At 39.0% G+C, this 14,989-nt stretch overlaps 1 protein-coding gene across 1 annotated transcript in view; it reads right to left on the minus strand.

Annotated features, from left to right (window-relative positions):
- Positions 1-1,669: 1,669 nt before the first annotated feature.
- KCNMB4 (potassium calcium-activated channel subfamily M regulatory beta subunit 4) overlaps positions 1,670-14,989 on the minus strand; it is a 60,328-nt gene continuing 47,008 nt past the window's right edge. Inside the window, exon 3 of the mRNA XM_045872964.3 lies at positions 1,670-2,195. Within this exon, the coding sequence (XP_045728920.1) occupies positions 2,027-2,195 (169 nt within the window). The 3' untranslated portion in view covers positions 1,670-2,026. The remainder of the gene's footprint in view (positions 2,196-14,989) is intronic.

Consider the following 14,989-nt stretch of genomic DNA (forward strand, 5'->3'; position numbering starts at 1 on the left):
AAGCTTCTTTACCTTTTTATGATCTTAAAAATGGCCTTTCCTTGCTCCTCTGGATTTTAGCTTTAACGACAAGTATAAAGAGCCTCAAATTTAACTAGCTATAAGCAAGCAAGCAAGCTACAGGTGACCTCATGAATTCAGCGTGTTTCTCCTCTTTTCCAAAAATCAACCTACAGAATATAGTCATGTATACTCCTTGAGTCTAAAGAGAGGCCTTCATTAACATAAACCTATGAGTGTCAAACTGATACAGGAAAACTCAGATCAATATACATCAATTTCCCTTTTTTCTAACACATCACATATATCCTTGCACTATTTTTATCTACTTTCTGTAATTAATTAATCAGAGCTTATTGGATTTAAGATACAATGGCTAGAGTCGACTTCCTCTCCCAGTACGTGGTGCAAAGATGATGATATTCTCAGGTTCCCATTTTTGAGCAACTGTGCTTCTGAATGGCTCACGGTGTTGCTAAGACAACAGGGACGCTGCAAGAGAAAGCCCACATTGAAGTCAAAGCACCCAAGCTGCCTGAAAGGATGTCATGGACAGCGTGCTCAAGGCCTTTTTCATAGTGAAACTTGTTAACACTGAATTGGAAAAAAAGGATCATACTCATCCAACACCCTTCCATAGGAGACTAGGGCTCTCTCAGTGACTCGTATTCTAAAATTAAGAAAACAGCAGGATGCGAACTAAAAGTTGGGAGATTATCATCCCGCTTATGTCTCTTTCTTAGAACTCTGAGCAAGTACTGTCCTTGAGTTGCCTTTATTCAAATAGAAGCATGTTTGAAGACTAAGAGAAAGAAAGCAAAAAGAAATCAGATTGTCAGTCGTTCCTTCACTAAAAACGTACATCTCATCTAAACAGAGGTTTGATTCTACCTGGTAAAGACCTGGGTAAGTGTGATATTCATGGAGACCTGTGACTGATATTTGGAATTTGAGTTTATGAACAGATGCACAGCAGTACGGTCTCCTCCATAAACTTCTGAGAAAGGCACAGGAAGCTCAGCGGCGGCAGTGATGTGCGCTGGGGGGTATCTCCAGGTCTGTCCAAGCGAACTGACCTACGGCAGCAACGTTCTTGTTTTAACACTGACAACATCAAGGCAAGAACAAAGAAAATAAAAACAAAATACTTGAACTGATTTTGAACATTTTTTTCTGGCCTAAAAGAAGAAAGGAACAAAAACAGCAGCTGGAAAGTGTCCTTCACATCATGTACATTCTACTGCGCAGAGAAAAACCCGTCAAACATAACATAACATGGACACGGGAATAAAGGAGCACAAAGCTCCCAGAGCTAGGACAGATCTGGTTCAGAATCACTTCCCTCTCTTAAGAAATAATCTGGTGACAAATAATAGAGAGGCAAAGACAAGTGTTGGAGAATACGTTTTTCCAATCTTTGAGATCCCTTGATGAAGAGTCACAGCAATGACTGAAGACTGAGTTAACAATGTACTTTTCATTTTTCAAGCAGAAGTCAAAAGGTAGTCTTTAACAATGGAAAGTGGGGATCATATTGTGAGGTCAAGACTTGTGCAGGGGTCCTTATCTCTAAGTACAAGTTTAATCTAGCAGAATCAAATGAAACCCACGAGACCCTTTTTTAAAACCCTGGTGTTCTAAGCATAAAAAAGGAAATAGAAAAAAAAAACACGGACCACTCATTTTAATATTTTTAAGTAGCATAAATCATAATGGTTTGTATACTACACTGTACAATTATATACTGTTACTTTCCAAAGAAAATTGACTTCTTATAGGGTTTTCTGAAATGGTTACTCCATAGGTTAAGAGCTTGACCCCTTAGCCATCGCTACGACACATGGCATACAATCTGTGAGGTTCCGAGTCTTCCAGTTGTGCCTGTTTCTGCTGCCATTGAGGCAGGAGCCTCTCGGAGACCTCGCATAGCCCCTTCCATCTCCTGTGCCAGGAAATGGGCTCTGCAGGGAGATGTGTGCCGTTGGGTGCAGCTTCTGTGCTTTGCTTTCCACGAGCCTTCTCCCCTTTAAGAGAACTTGCGCTTCTTCATGGCTTCTGCTTTGACTGCCAGGCTCTTGGCACAGATGGTCAGGACCACAATGAGAACGCCCACCACAAATGTCACCAGGGGCCAGAGGAAGCAATGCAGGAGGACAATCTCATCATGCGTGCGATGCAGGAGCACATCGTCTGGTCTGCAAGACAGTGGAGAACAGGAAAGAAAGAAAGAGGGGTCAACTGCCTTGGCATGGCATAACTGCAACCTGGAGCCCAACTTGCTTTCTAGCCCAAAGGGGATAATCATCACTGAAAGTGAAGACCTCGCTCTGGCTATAAATACTGTATTTTGAGGTTCAAATCATGACAAAAAGTCATGAATCAAGCAATGGGTGCAAATTCACATGTTATTTATAAGATAATTTACATGTTGCGAAATGTCAAAAGTGTAGCAATCTTTTACATTATTATTTTCCTCCATTCTAAGTTGTTGAACATATTCCATTTTCTCACTCACTCTTTAATGTCTGCTGGTCAAGTGGCATGAATTAGTTACTCGTGGGCTGATAGTCTCAAACCCAAACCAGACCTTAGTATTTAGGTGGAACCCAAATGAGCTTAATTCACTAAAGTAGTCAGTTTAAGTCACTGTTTGAATTTAATCAAAAAGATCTATGGTGTAGCCTTCAGGTCAATTCAGCTCCATTCTGTGAAAATTTTTATTAATGAACAGACAAATGAATGATTAGATTTAATGCATTTTTTTCTATGCTTCTGGGGGGAGGATTAGCCCTCATTTTAAACCCACTGACCACTTTCTTGATAAATTTTGCAAAGTCTTAGCAATATATTTCTATCTTATCAATGCAGAGCTCTATTTTCAATTCCAGCACTGGTCTCATTCTCAAGAAGTGAAGATGAGATGCGTTCCCCAAGCCATGATCTCTCATCTTGGGCCATTAGAGAGAGAGCCTGGGAATTCAGCCTTCATACAAGAGGTTTACATTTTGCAAGATATTTCCATTTCATCCCCAGGAAGCTTTGTTCTATTATACTAGAGTGGCAGTGCTTCCTCCAGGCAAGGAAGAAGATGATGTAGAATAATTAGTCCAATTGCCCTCGAGAACATCAGAAGCTTTAGAATACAAGGGCAGTGCATTTAACAAAGAAATGCATTCCCGAGCAGGTCTCACTATTCAACACTGTCATAATGCAAGACTTATTCTTCCAGAAGACTGACAAAGAACGTTGGGTATTTCTCTTCTACTTATAATGCAGCCATCATGCGAACTAACAAAAACAGTTTTGCAGATTAGCTTTGAAATGACAAAATCCTTGCCTTTGTGTGTGCATCATTTCAGATTTTGCACATATTTTATTGATATTTTATTTCATATTATTTCAATTAAAATTTGTAAAATGAATGCAGAGCTATTGCAACAATTAAGCAAAAAACATTCCAGCTTGCAGAAGTTAGTCTTTTTTCTGAATTCCTGTAGCAACACATTGTCTTCAAGACTTGTGCTATCATTCGTGATATATATTAATGCGGTATCATTTTCTCCTGTAAGGTCCTTGACTTTGTCACTGCCTATTATTCTATACATAGATGATGCTAAATAACCACTTGCTCTTGATGATGGGAAACTGTCTCTATTGCAGCATGTTATCCACGCAAAATTTTAAGAAACTTCAAGCCTTGATTTTAAGAAAGTAGAGCCTCTGGGTGTTATATGCAAACAATGAATCATGGAACACTACATCAAAAACTAATGATGTAATGTATGGTGACTAACATTAACATAATAAAATAAAATTTAAAAAAAAAAGAAAGAAAGTACAGGCCTAGGTCCAAATATAGTCAGGGCACAATACAGCTGAAGTCATATTTTATAGTCTTTGAAATCCCAACCTCCAGCACTGCCACAGTTCTTTCTCCAGCTAGGAGAACTCACAACCGTCAGCCTCTACCCAAGTGTGCAAAGGAAAGTAAAAGCTTTCTTGGTTTCAGATCTCACATTTAGGTCTTTAATCCGTTTTGAGTTTATTTTTGTGTATGGTGTAAGAAACTGGTCCAGTTTCATTCTTTTGCATGTAGTGTCCAGGTTTCCCAGCACCATTTAGTGAAGAGACTTCTTCTCATTGGATATTCTTGCCTCCTTTGTCATAGATTAATTGACCATATAATCATGGGCTTATTTCTGGGCTCTATTCTCTTCCATTGACCTGCGTGTTTATTTTTGTGCCAGTACCATACGGTTTTGATTGGTATAGCTTTGTATATAGTACATCTTGAAATCTAGAATTGTGATACTTTCAGCTTTATTCTGGATTTCTCAAGATTGCTTTGACTACATCAAAATAAAAAGCTTTTGTAAAGTGAAGGAAGCCATCAACAAATCAAAAAAGCAAAATACTGAATGGGAGAAGATATTTTCAAATGGCATATCCAATAGGGGATTAATATCCAAAACATATAAAGAACTTATACAACTCAACACCTAAATAAATAAATAAATAAATAAATAAATAAATAAATAAATAACCTATTTAAAAAATGGGCAGAAGATCCAAACAGACATTTTTCTAAAAAAGAAATATACATGGCCAACAGACACATGAACAGATGCTCAATGTTACTAATCAACAGGGAAATGCAATCAAAACCACAGTAAGATATCACCTTACGCTTGTCAGAATAGCTAAAATCAAAGACAAGGAATAACAAGCATTGGCAACGATGTGGAGAAAAAGGAACCCTTGTTCACTGTTGGTAGGAATGTAAATTGGTGCAGCCATTGTGGAAAATAGTATGGAGGTTACTCAAAAAATTAAAAAATGGAAATATCATATGATCCAATATGTGTATTTACCCAATGAAAAAGAAAACACTAATTCAAAAAGATATATACACCTCTATGTTTACTGCAGCATTATTTATAATAGCCAAGATATGGAAGCAACCTAAGTGTCCATCAATAGACAAATGGATAAGGAAGATATGGTATAGATATATACTATTATACAGCCATAAAAAATATGAGATCTTACCACTTGTAACAACGTGGATGGGTTTTATGCTAAGTGAAATAAGTGAGACAAAGACAAATACTATACGATTTCACTTATATGTGGAATCTATAAAACAAAACAAAAGCGTAAACAAAAAGCAAAATCAGGCCTATAAACACAGAAAACAAACTGATGCTTGCCAGAGGGGAAGGGTGGGGGAGGATGAGCAAAATGGGGAAAGGGGAGTAGGAGGAACAGGCTTCCAGTTAGGGAATGAATAGGGCATGGGAATGAACGGCACAGCACAGGGAATATGGTCAATGGTATTGTAATAGCGCTCTGGGGACAGACGGGAGCCACACTTGTGGGGACCAGAGCATCATGTATAGAGTGTTGAATCACTATGCTGTACACCTGAAACTAATTTAACAGCGTGTGTCAGCTATATTCAAATAAAAAAATTTTAAAAACGGTAGTATTACTGATTTTTTTTTTTAAAGTTGTCTTGGGATGGCCTTCCTCCCTCCCTTCCTTCCAACCCTCCCCTCTTCTCCCCTTCTTTCTTAAGGGTGAGGGTGCACAATAATGTGAATGTACTTAATACCACAGAACTAGACACTTACAAATGGTTAAAATGGTAAAAAAAAAAAGGGGGGGGGACAACTTCTATTTATAACACTATTTTAATTAATTTGCATGTAATTTCCATAAATGTTTTGCAGTTAATTTTCTAGTAAAATGCTTCAGTGAGTATCCTCTTTTGTGTTCCTTCTCTAGTGTTGATATTGAATCCTTTACCACAGTATCATACAATTGAGTCAGGAAAATAGCCATGGATGAGGGCGGTTGGAACCAGTACACATATTCTCTGAAACATTAAAAAAGGAAAGAAGAAGTGAAAATGACTGAAAATGCTGGACCCAGGTATTTGTTTTATTTAGAAACTTCATGGCATTCCACCTGCTTTAAGAGCCCTTGAGGCAAAATTTTATTTTAATATTTCAAATGACAAAACATGATTCACTTGAGATAGCTATGTTGAATTTGCAATAGCTTCAAAAGCATTTTTTGAGGCAGAAATATTATATAAAAATGTTCACATTTCTTTCAAAATAATTAATGTCCGTTTCCAATTCATACAGTTCTAAGATGCCCCACTGTATCCTTCAACGGGAAGGAAGGGTAGCAGAATATGCCCCTTTGGATAAGGATTATTTTGAGCTGAAGGCAACTGAGAAGAAGCAGATATAAGAAAGCTCTTTGGGGCGCCTGGGCGGCTCAGTCAGTTAAGCGGCTGACTCTTGCTTTGGGCTCAGGTCATGATCTCAGGGTCCTAAAATAGAGCCCTGCATTGGGCTCCATGCTCAGGGGGAGTCTGCTTGTCACCCTCTCTCTGCCCCTCCCCCCACTGGCACTCTCTCTCTCAAATAAATAACTTTTTTAAAAAAGGAAGAAAAGCTCTCTGCCCTCCTATTTGCCTAAAAGTGGGACATAAATTTTTTAAGGTGTCCCTCTTCCTCTCTCTTTCAGGAAGGACAAAAGTTAATCATTGGAGACAATTCTGGACCTTTATCAGTCCAGAAATGGCATGAGATAAACTATATAACAAACTTTCCTAACTAGCCCTTACCTTCAGTTATTTCCCACCATATGTTTACCTTCCTACAATTTGTTGCCCTAGAAACTCAAAGTCCTTTTCCTTTGTCTTGTCATTTCTCTAGAAATGTATTGCTTTTCCTTAAAGGTGCTTTGTAAGCTCAGTTCTAATCACCTCTCTGAGTTTCGCATCACTGAGAGCTTCCACATGGACACAAGATGCACTTGCTAATAAACGTCTCTGTTTTTCTCCTGTTAATCTGTCTTGTCAGTCTAATTTACAGAGCCCCAGCCCATGAATTAGCCCAGCCTAGGAAGGTTTTTCCTCCCCTATAGGATTTCTCTGCACAGGAATGCTTCAGTTCATTGTTCAGTTAATAGGATTTACTGAGATTATCTCTAATTGATCCTTGTGACACAAAGTCTGGTTCATTCAAATTGGGACTTTAGTGTCTTAATTTAAAGCACTCCCCTACCTCAGTTTCCTCCAATTTGATCAGGCAGCTCTGTGTTTAGAATTCACTTTTCCATAATTCTATAATGGTAGGACTAAAGGGGAACTTCAAAAAAAAAATCACTATTTTCAGCGTGCTTGGATGGCTCAGTTGGTTAAGCACCTGACTCTTGATTTCAGCTCAGGTCTTGATCTCAGGGACATGAGATCAAGCCCTGTGTTGGGCTCCACACTGAGCATGAAGGCTGCTGAAGATTCTCTCTCCCTCTCCCTTTGCCCCTCGCCCCCTCTCTAAAAAAAAATTACTATTTTCAGTATTTGGCAAACTGGATAAATGGCCTGATGAGATCTGAATATGATGTAGTGTAATCAGGATGGTGATGAGGATGTAGGCAATATACAAAAAAGAGGGTGATTACTCTGTATCTGAGGACTTCAAAAAAGTAAGCAAAGGATTTATTTTGGGATATGTAGAAACACTAATGGAAAGCACTTTTAAATCCTGAGAGGGGGTGGGTACAAGAGTCATAGAACAACAGAAAGTGCTACGAGTACCCTTAGAAATTCTTTCCTAAGGGTTGGCCCTACCCTGAGTCGAGCCTTGAAAGTATATTATAGGTATATTATTAAATAGTTAGCATTTATTAAGTCCTTACTACCCTCCAGGTGCTCTGGTAGGGCATTTAATCTCACTTGATCCTTAAAATAACCCTATGATGGAAAGATTTTTTTTTTTTTAAAGATTTTATTTATTTATTTGAGACAGAGAGAGCACATGAGAGGGGAGAGGGTCAGAGGCAGAAGCAGGCACCCTGCCGAGCAGGGAGCCCGATGCGGGACTCGATCCAGGGACTCCAGGATCATGACCTGAGCCGAAGGCAGTCGCTTAACCAACTGAGCCACCCAGGCGCCCGATGGAAAGATTTTTAATTGCCATTTTACAATCAAAGAAATACGAGTTTACTCAAGATTACACAACATAAAATAGTAACACAGTGTCTCGAAACCCTATTTATACGACTTTTAAACCTGTACTATTTGCCCCCTCGGCCAGCTTTTCTCAAATCTGAACCACCTCTGGTGTTTGCTGAAATGCAACTTCCTGAATTTCAAGTCCTGGTTGATTGCATCAGAATATGAGGTTGTGGGATCCAGACATCTGCATTTTTGAGAAGCTCCTGGGTGATTCCAATACATAATCAAGTTCAGGAAGCACTGTGTAAAGCTCTAATAGTTAAAAAAAAATTAGAGTGAAACATAAAAAGCTACTTAGCTGGCTATTTCTGAAACTGTCTAATTAAGTCTTATGTCCAGTTTATTTTCTTGGCCTCCACATACTTTTGGGCAGCAGGTGCAATGCATGAAGGTGTCCTGGGATAAGACAGGAGGAGAGAAGGAGACCTAGTTGTACCAGATAAAAAAAGATAAAGATTTGGTGTATATCATCCTAAATATAAAAAATACATTCCCTTTGACTTTGTCTCACCAAATGAGATTTCTTCCATCTCTCAATACCTGTTCTGTTGGCTGACAGGGAGAGAAAATGGTGACCTCTTTTTTTAAAGGGCTGGAAAATTTTTTAAACTTACCTCAAAGTTCATGTAAAAATCTGAACTGCATAATAAATTACTGGTATCCCGTGATGGTAACTGTACCAATGAAGAGAAAAGATGACCTACTTCCAAGTACTTTCTCCATGAGATCCTATAGAAAGTAGAAATCTTTTTTTTTTTAAGATTTATTTATTTTATTTTATTTTATTTTAAGATTTTATTTATTTATTTGAGAGAGAGAGTGAGAGAGAGAGAGAGCACAAGAGGGGGGAGCGGGAGAGGGAGAAGCAGGCTCCCTGCCAAGCAGGGAGCCCGATGCGGGACTCGATCCAGGGACTCCAGGATCATGACCTGAGCCGAAGGCAGTCGCTTAACCAACTGAGCCACCCAGGCGCCCAGGATTTATTTATTTTAGAGAGAGAGAGCACACACGCAAGAGTGTGTGCATGAGTGGGGGGAGGGGCAAAGGGGGAGGAAGAGAAGCAGACTCCCCACTGAGCATGGAGCCCCACGCAGGGCTGGATCTCACAACCCTGAGACCATGACCTGAGCCAAAATCAAGAGTCAGCCACTTAACCGGCTGAGCCACCCATGCGCCCCAAAAGTGGAAATCTTTTTAGATTTATTATCACAAGAACTTTTTGCTTATCTGAGCAGAGAACTTTCCTTTTCATATACGCTGCTAGAAAGTTCAAATTTTGGCTTGCCATAACAAGATTATGCAACTTTTTTGTGCCAGCCAGACCCCTCATGCTTTGTCTTATTTTCTGCATGTTTTTAATTTAATTTATCTTGCTAAATTCTATTAATCTTTAGAGCACTCCTTAAACCCTTCTTAGAGTAGGTACATATCAATTACCTACTTTTACATATCAGGTATTCAATAAACCTTGGAAAACTTTTTTAGCTGTCAGCTTTATCCATATCTCTATGAGAAAGAATATACTACATCATTACAGGACTTTGCACATGTGTATTTTGTGTAAATCTTAAAGTCTACAAATGCTTCATCATATCTCAATCATAACACAGTTCTGCAGGCATAACGTCAGTCCAACGTGCCAGGCCTTTGGTAGAGTAGCATAGTCAAATGACATTTAAAAATGTAATGATTCCATCCTCCAAATCTTTTGAATAGGTCCTCTCTATTCCTGCTCTAAACCTTTTTTATTATTTATAACATGACCTACTTTTAAAAAGAATCTTAAATAGATAACAATAAAAACAAAAGACTTAAGTAAAATAAAACTCTTAAACTGACAGTAAAGAGTAAATACAGTGTAATTAGGATGAGAAAAAAAAAAATAGAAGTCCAAACTAAGAAGAGCTCCTGCCTTAAGCATAAGTGGAACTTACCTCTGAGCGTCCCAGTGCCCAAGGGAAAAAGGACAGATACGAGTTATACAGCTGCCATTATATAAAAAAGAGAAGCATGCCAATTCATCAGAACAAACTTTTTGCTAGGGCTATACTTAATAAATGAGATGGTGTGTACTTTTACATAAAGTAATTTGTGTAACACATTTGAAAGGCTAAGAGCAGCTTTACAAAGCTGGCTAATGAAATCATGTGAGGAGTTTTTATAATACTAATTCCAAAGTCTCAGATCTACTGAATCAGACTGAGGTGTTGTTGTTGTTTTTTTAAGATTTTTAAGATATATATTCTCAAATATATATATATTTGAGAGAGAGAGAAAAAACAAGTGGGGCTGGGTGAGCGGGGAGGAGCAGAGGTAAAGGGACAAGCTGACTTCCCGCTGAGCGAGGAACCCGACCTGGAGCTGGACTCCAGGACCCTGAGATCATGACCTGCGCCAAAATCAAAAGTCGGCTGCTTAACCAACTAAGCCACCGAGGTGCCCCCAGACTGAGGTTTTAAACAGCTTTCCAGGTGATGCCAATAATTACTCACATCTGGGAATTACTGACCTTAATGCTTCTTAAAATATCAAGTGTATCAGCTTGGATTTTAACAGTAAGGGAAGAGCCAATCGTTCAAGACTGAAATCACTGACAAGCATTCTATGTTACTCACTGAAAGGAGAGTCTATGGTCAGGTTAGATTCCTGACACAGAAGTGACAAAATGGTATTTTATAATGAAAACCAAAAACCCGACATGTATTCGTTCCCAGATAATTTTGTCTACTTGGAGCCAGGTTTCAGACAGCCTGTGAAGGTTTTCTCTGAAGTGTCAAATGTATCAACAGATATTTAATTGAAGTACCACACGTAAGATGAGACTATGACATAGAAGGTTTTCAGGCAGGAACTGCTGACCACTGACTTCTAAACTAGGAAAACGTTGATGTGGGTATCATTAAATGTTTTAATTTTTAGCACGACTCTGTGCTACGCGCTTTCTAGAAGGGGACCGAATTATGACTTGATCGATTGATTGATGATTTTTTAAAAGATTTCAAAAGATTTTTTTTTTCTACCAAAAGGCATTGAAGGTTAGCTATTAAAAACACTGAATTTGGTTTTGGCATAAAGCTGTCCTTATTGAGAGTAATTAGCCAATGTGTTTAGTTGCTGTTTGAAGCACTTTTAAAACCCTGGCAAGAGAAAAGTATGCTTGTCTTCTTGTATGACCAAAGGAAGGCACTCGAACAGCTAATCTGAAAGCTGTATCCAGTTATGCTATAAGTTACAGTGGGAATACAGAGATCAGAACATAGAGATCCTTTGCAGTATTCTCTGTGATGATTTGTTCTATCATGAGACCATCTTTGCCCACTCAATTTCAGCAATGATATTGTGATAAGGGCTTTTAAAAGCTTGCAAAGTATTCTATCAACACCATAACTTTGCCTCAAGATGGTTCCCAACTAAGGGTGAATGGCTGCTTACAGATCTATAAATGTTATACCCTTACATTTTCTTAACTATTTTCTCCAATTAGGTGAACTTAGAGTCGTAATACTTAATTGTATAAGAGTTGTTCCTCAAGCTTGCCTATTCTTCCTGGAGGAAATTAAATCAAGGCTCAGACCTGCAGTTTCTAGACAGAAAAATTTGCATTTGGCTTTGGCTTTGACAGCAAATTGGCAGGTGTGTTATTTTGGAGCAATTGAGGGTTGAATTAATTATAAATATGAAGTCCACCTGACGGTAAGTCCTAAGTAGCCTTGCAAGTGTAGGGCAGTGATTCAGAACATGACCTTGAGTTAGACAAACCTGGGTTTAAATGTGGGATTTACAACTTGCTAACTGCATGATTTTAGGAAAAATACTTCATCCAAAAAGAAAAAAAAAAGAATAATACTTAATCCCTTCAGCTGTTAATTTTTTCATCTATAAAGTGGTGATAATAATATCTACCTGACAGGGCGTCCCTGAGGAGTCAATGAGATAATGTATGTGGAGGGTTTAGGCAGATGACTGCTTAATAGTGAGTATTTAATAATTCAGTAAGGGGTGGTAATAATGATTATCATTACAAATTTGGGGCTCACAACTCAGAAGATGATTTTAAAATGTTGGCAGTGACGTATCATTTGTAAATAGCTTCTACCATCTAAGACTGTCTGACTGAAGTCACAAGAAATCCCTTTGATCAAATTATAATTTCTTTTGGTACAGATGTCTTCATTCCCCCTCAGCTGCCTGTACCCTCTGTAGTCAGCCTTCCAGTCCTATAAGGGTAGGCTTAAAGGTGGCAACGTTATGAAAGAGAATAGGTTTAATAAGCAAATGATTCCTTTCAATTCTAATATGTGCATCAAGAAAAAAATTCAGTAATAATCAATCTCTTGATTAGCAATACAAATAGAAGTTACCCCCTAAATCTATCCCCCAAGCCATCATTTAACAACATTAAATTACTCCGGTGGTTGGGGTTGGCAAATGTTTTCTGGCTGGTTAAGATGTTTGTCTTTAACAGGTGCAGCCCAGACAAGGAATTGTCTCAATCCAGGTATCGTAAAGCAGAGGCTCCGGGAAACCACTGTGGCCCTGAGCTCCCAGAGGAACAACTTCCTTTAGTTTTAGTTACACTGTGCGGTAATTATGTTTTATGAATGTCTTTTTCCCAACCTGACTCTAAGAACCCTGAGGTCAGGAATGTATTAGGGATAATCCCTGCCTGAGAGGGTATCTCCTGAGTTCTCAGAAAGAAAGAGGGGTCATTGTCAAGACCTGCAAACCAAGAAAATGCTTATGACTTTTTGTCTTAAAAGAAAAAAAAAAGGGACTGCCTGGGTGGCTCAGTCGGTTAAGCGTCTTCCTTCAGCTCAGGTCATGATCCCAGGGTCCTGGGATCGAGCCCCACATTGAGCTCCTTGCTCAGCAGGGAGCCTGCTTCTATCACCCCATGCTTGTGCACCTGCTTGCTCCCTCCATCCCTCTCTCCACCCCCCTCACAAATAAAACAATAAAAAAAAAAAAGCAAACCAATAAATCCATCTTATTCTGAAGGAGCGTGGTAGAAAAAGGTCTTATTAATTATAAATCCTCTGTTTTTCTCCCACTGGAAAAAAAAATGGGAAGAAAATTTTTAAGCTATATAGATATTCTTTGAGATTAGATCTAAGAAACAGCATTAAATTTATATTAAATCCCTTTCCTCCTCTACCAGCCTCCGCAGCCTGCGTCAGTGACAGAGAATGCTGGAGAGCATGACTTTTGGTTGGCTGATTTCATCAGAGAAGTGAAGGATTTTGTAAACTAGATGACAGTTTTGGTCCAGCAATTCCTATGAGCTTTTCTTAAGAAAAGTTATTACTGTTCTTCAGGGTGGTCTGGTCTGCAGTGTCTCTGAGTTACCAGGTAGGTTATATTTTTCACATAGGGCTACAAGTTTTTTCCGACCAAACTGCATCTTTTCATAGGAATTTAGCTATTTGTTTTTATTTTTGCCTATGGGTCTTGTGGAGTTTTTTTTGACTCCCCGCTCAGTGGGAGCAATTATCTTTCTGTGACTGTACTCTCCTTCTTTTCGGATGATTATTTACTAGTATCTATTAAAATTTTAGATGTGTATGACTTTTGACTCAGCAATTATACTTTGCTCTACTTGAAAATTTCACCTCTACCTCTTGTTTTCATTTTTCAGTTATCCTGCCAATAGATGTGGATGGACTACTATGGGAGCTGTTGTGAATATGTTTACTTGAACATGATCTTCACATGATAAATAACAGAAATCTGTGGTCCCCATGTCTTTGAGTATAAGCCCATATTGTGGTCCGACATTTTACGTGAAGGTTCTCTTTATAATAGGAGTTTTCCAAGAAACCTTCACCAGCTAAACAACTGCCATTATCTCAAGGAGAGAGAGAAGAGCCACCTAAAGAACAGAGCAAGGCTGGACTGGGAGTTCTTCAAGGAGATGAGGTTTTAAAGGGCATATAAAAGAGACGGGAGGGAGGGTGCAGAGCCAAGGATGAAGAAACAACAGTGACATGAACCCACAAGCACACAGCCAGAAAGGCAAAATCAGAACAAGGAGGCCAGGGAGAAATGCTGCAGACAACAGAAAGGGTGATGAAAGCTGTGTTTAAAGAAAGAATTAGAACAAAAACACAGGCTCCACTCTGAGGACAAATGACACGAGTTTTAACAGAGAGAACCTAGAACTAATCAAATCTCATTTTTCTCCTCTACTCCATGGAGCAAAAATACTACTATATATGATTATTTAAAATATTATTAATTAATTTTATTTTAATAATACATTTATTATTTAATAATTAAATTTAGTATTATTAAAATAAATTCTGACCCAAACCAGGACAGCTGAAACCCAGGACAGCAAGGAGACATTAAGAGGTGACACTTCTGGGCCTCCTGCCGTTAAGCGTCAGACTCTTGATTTCGGCTCAGGTCAGGATGTTGGGATCCTGAGATGGAGCCCCCCACATTGGACTCTGTCCTCAGCAGGGAGTCTGCTTGAGATTCTCTTTCTCCCTCCCCCTTTGCCCCTCCTCCCACTACTCATGTGTGCTCTCTCTTTCTCTCTAAAAATTAATAAGTAAATCTTTAAAAAAGAGAGAGAGAGAGAGATGACACTTCTAAGAAACTTCCTCTGCTGGCTACAGGGAAGCTCCAGGCAAGAGTGTTCCTACTTCAGGAGTGATTTTCCACCTTTCCTTTTCTCAGGAAAGAATATAGCTCTATGAAATTTTCATCACATCATCATTGCTTTCTCAATACAATGAGGTCCCCAGACAGAGACTCACACGTCCAACAGGGAGCTGTGGGTCCCCAGAGAGAACACTGGCTTTGGATTTTCATAAGACAGGCAGTGGGAGTTCTGACTCTCCACTGACTTTGGGCCAGTGACTTATCTCACCAAGCCTCAACTTCCTCATTTGTAAAATGTGAAATAAAACCCTTATTAGAGGTGGTGCCTGGGTGGCTCAGGCGTTAAGT

Source organism: Mirounga angustirostris, unplaced genomic scaffold, assembly GCF_029215605.1.
Source record: "Mirounga angustirostris isolate CCGP_5_RB_7025 unplaced genomic scaffold, mMirAng1.0.hap1 SCAF_5, whole genome shotgun sequence".
Taxonomy (NCBI): domain Eukaryota; kingdom Metazoa; phylum Chordata; class Mammalia; order Carnivora; family Phocidae; genus Mirounga; species Mirounga angustirostris.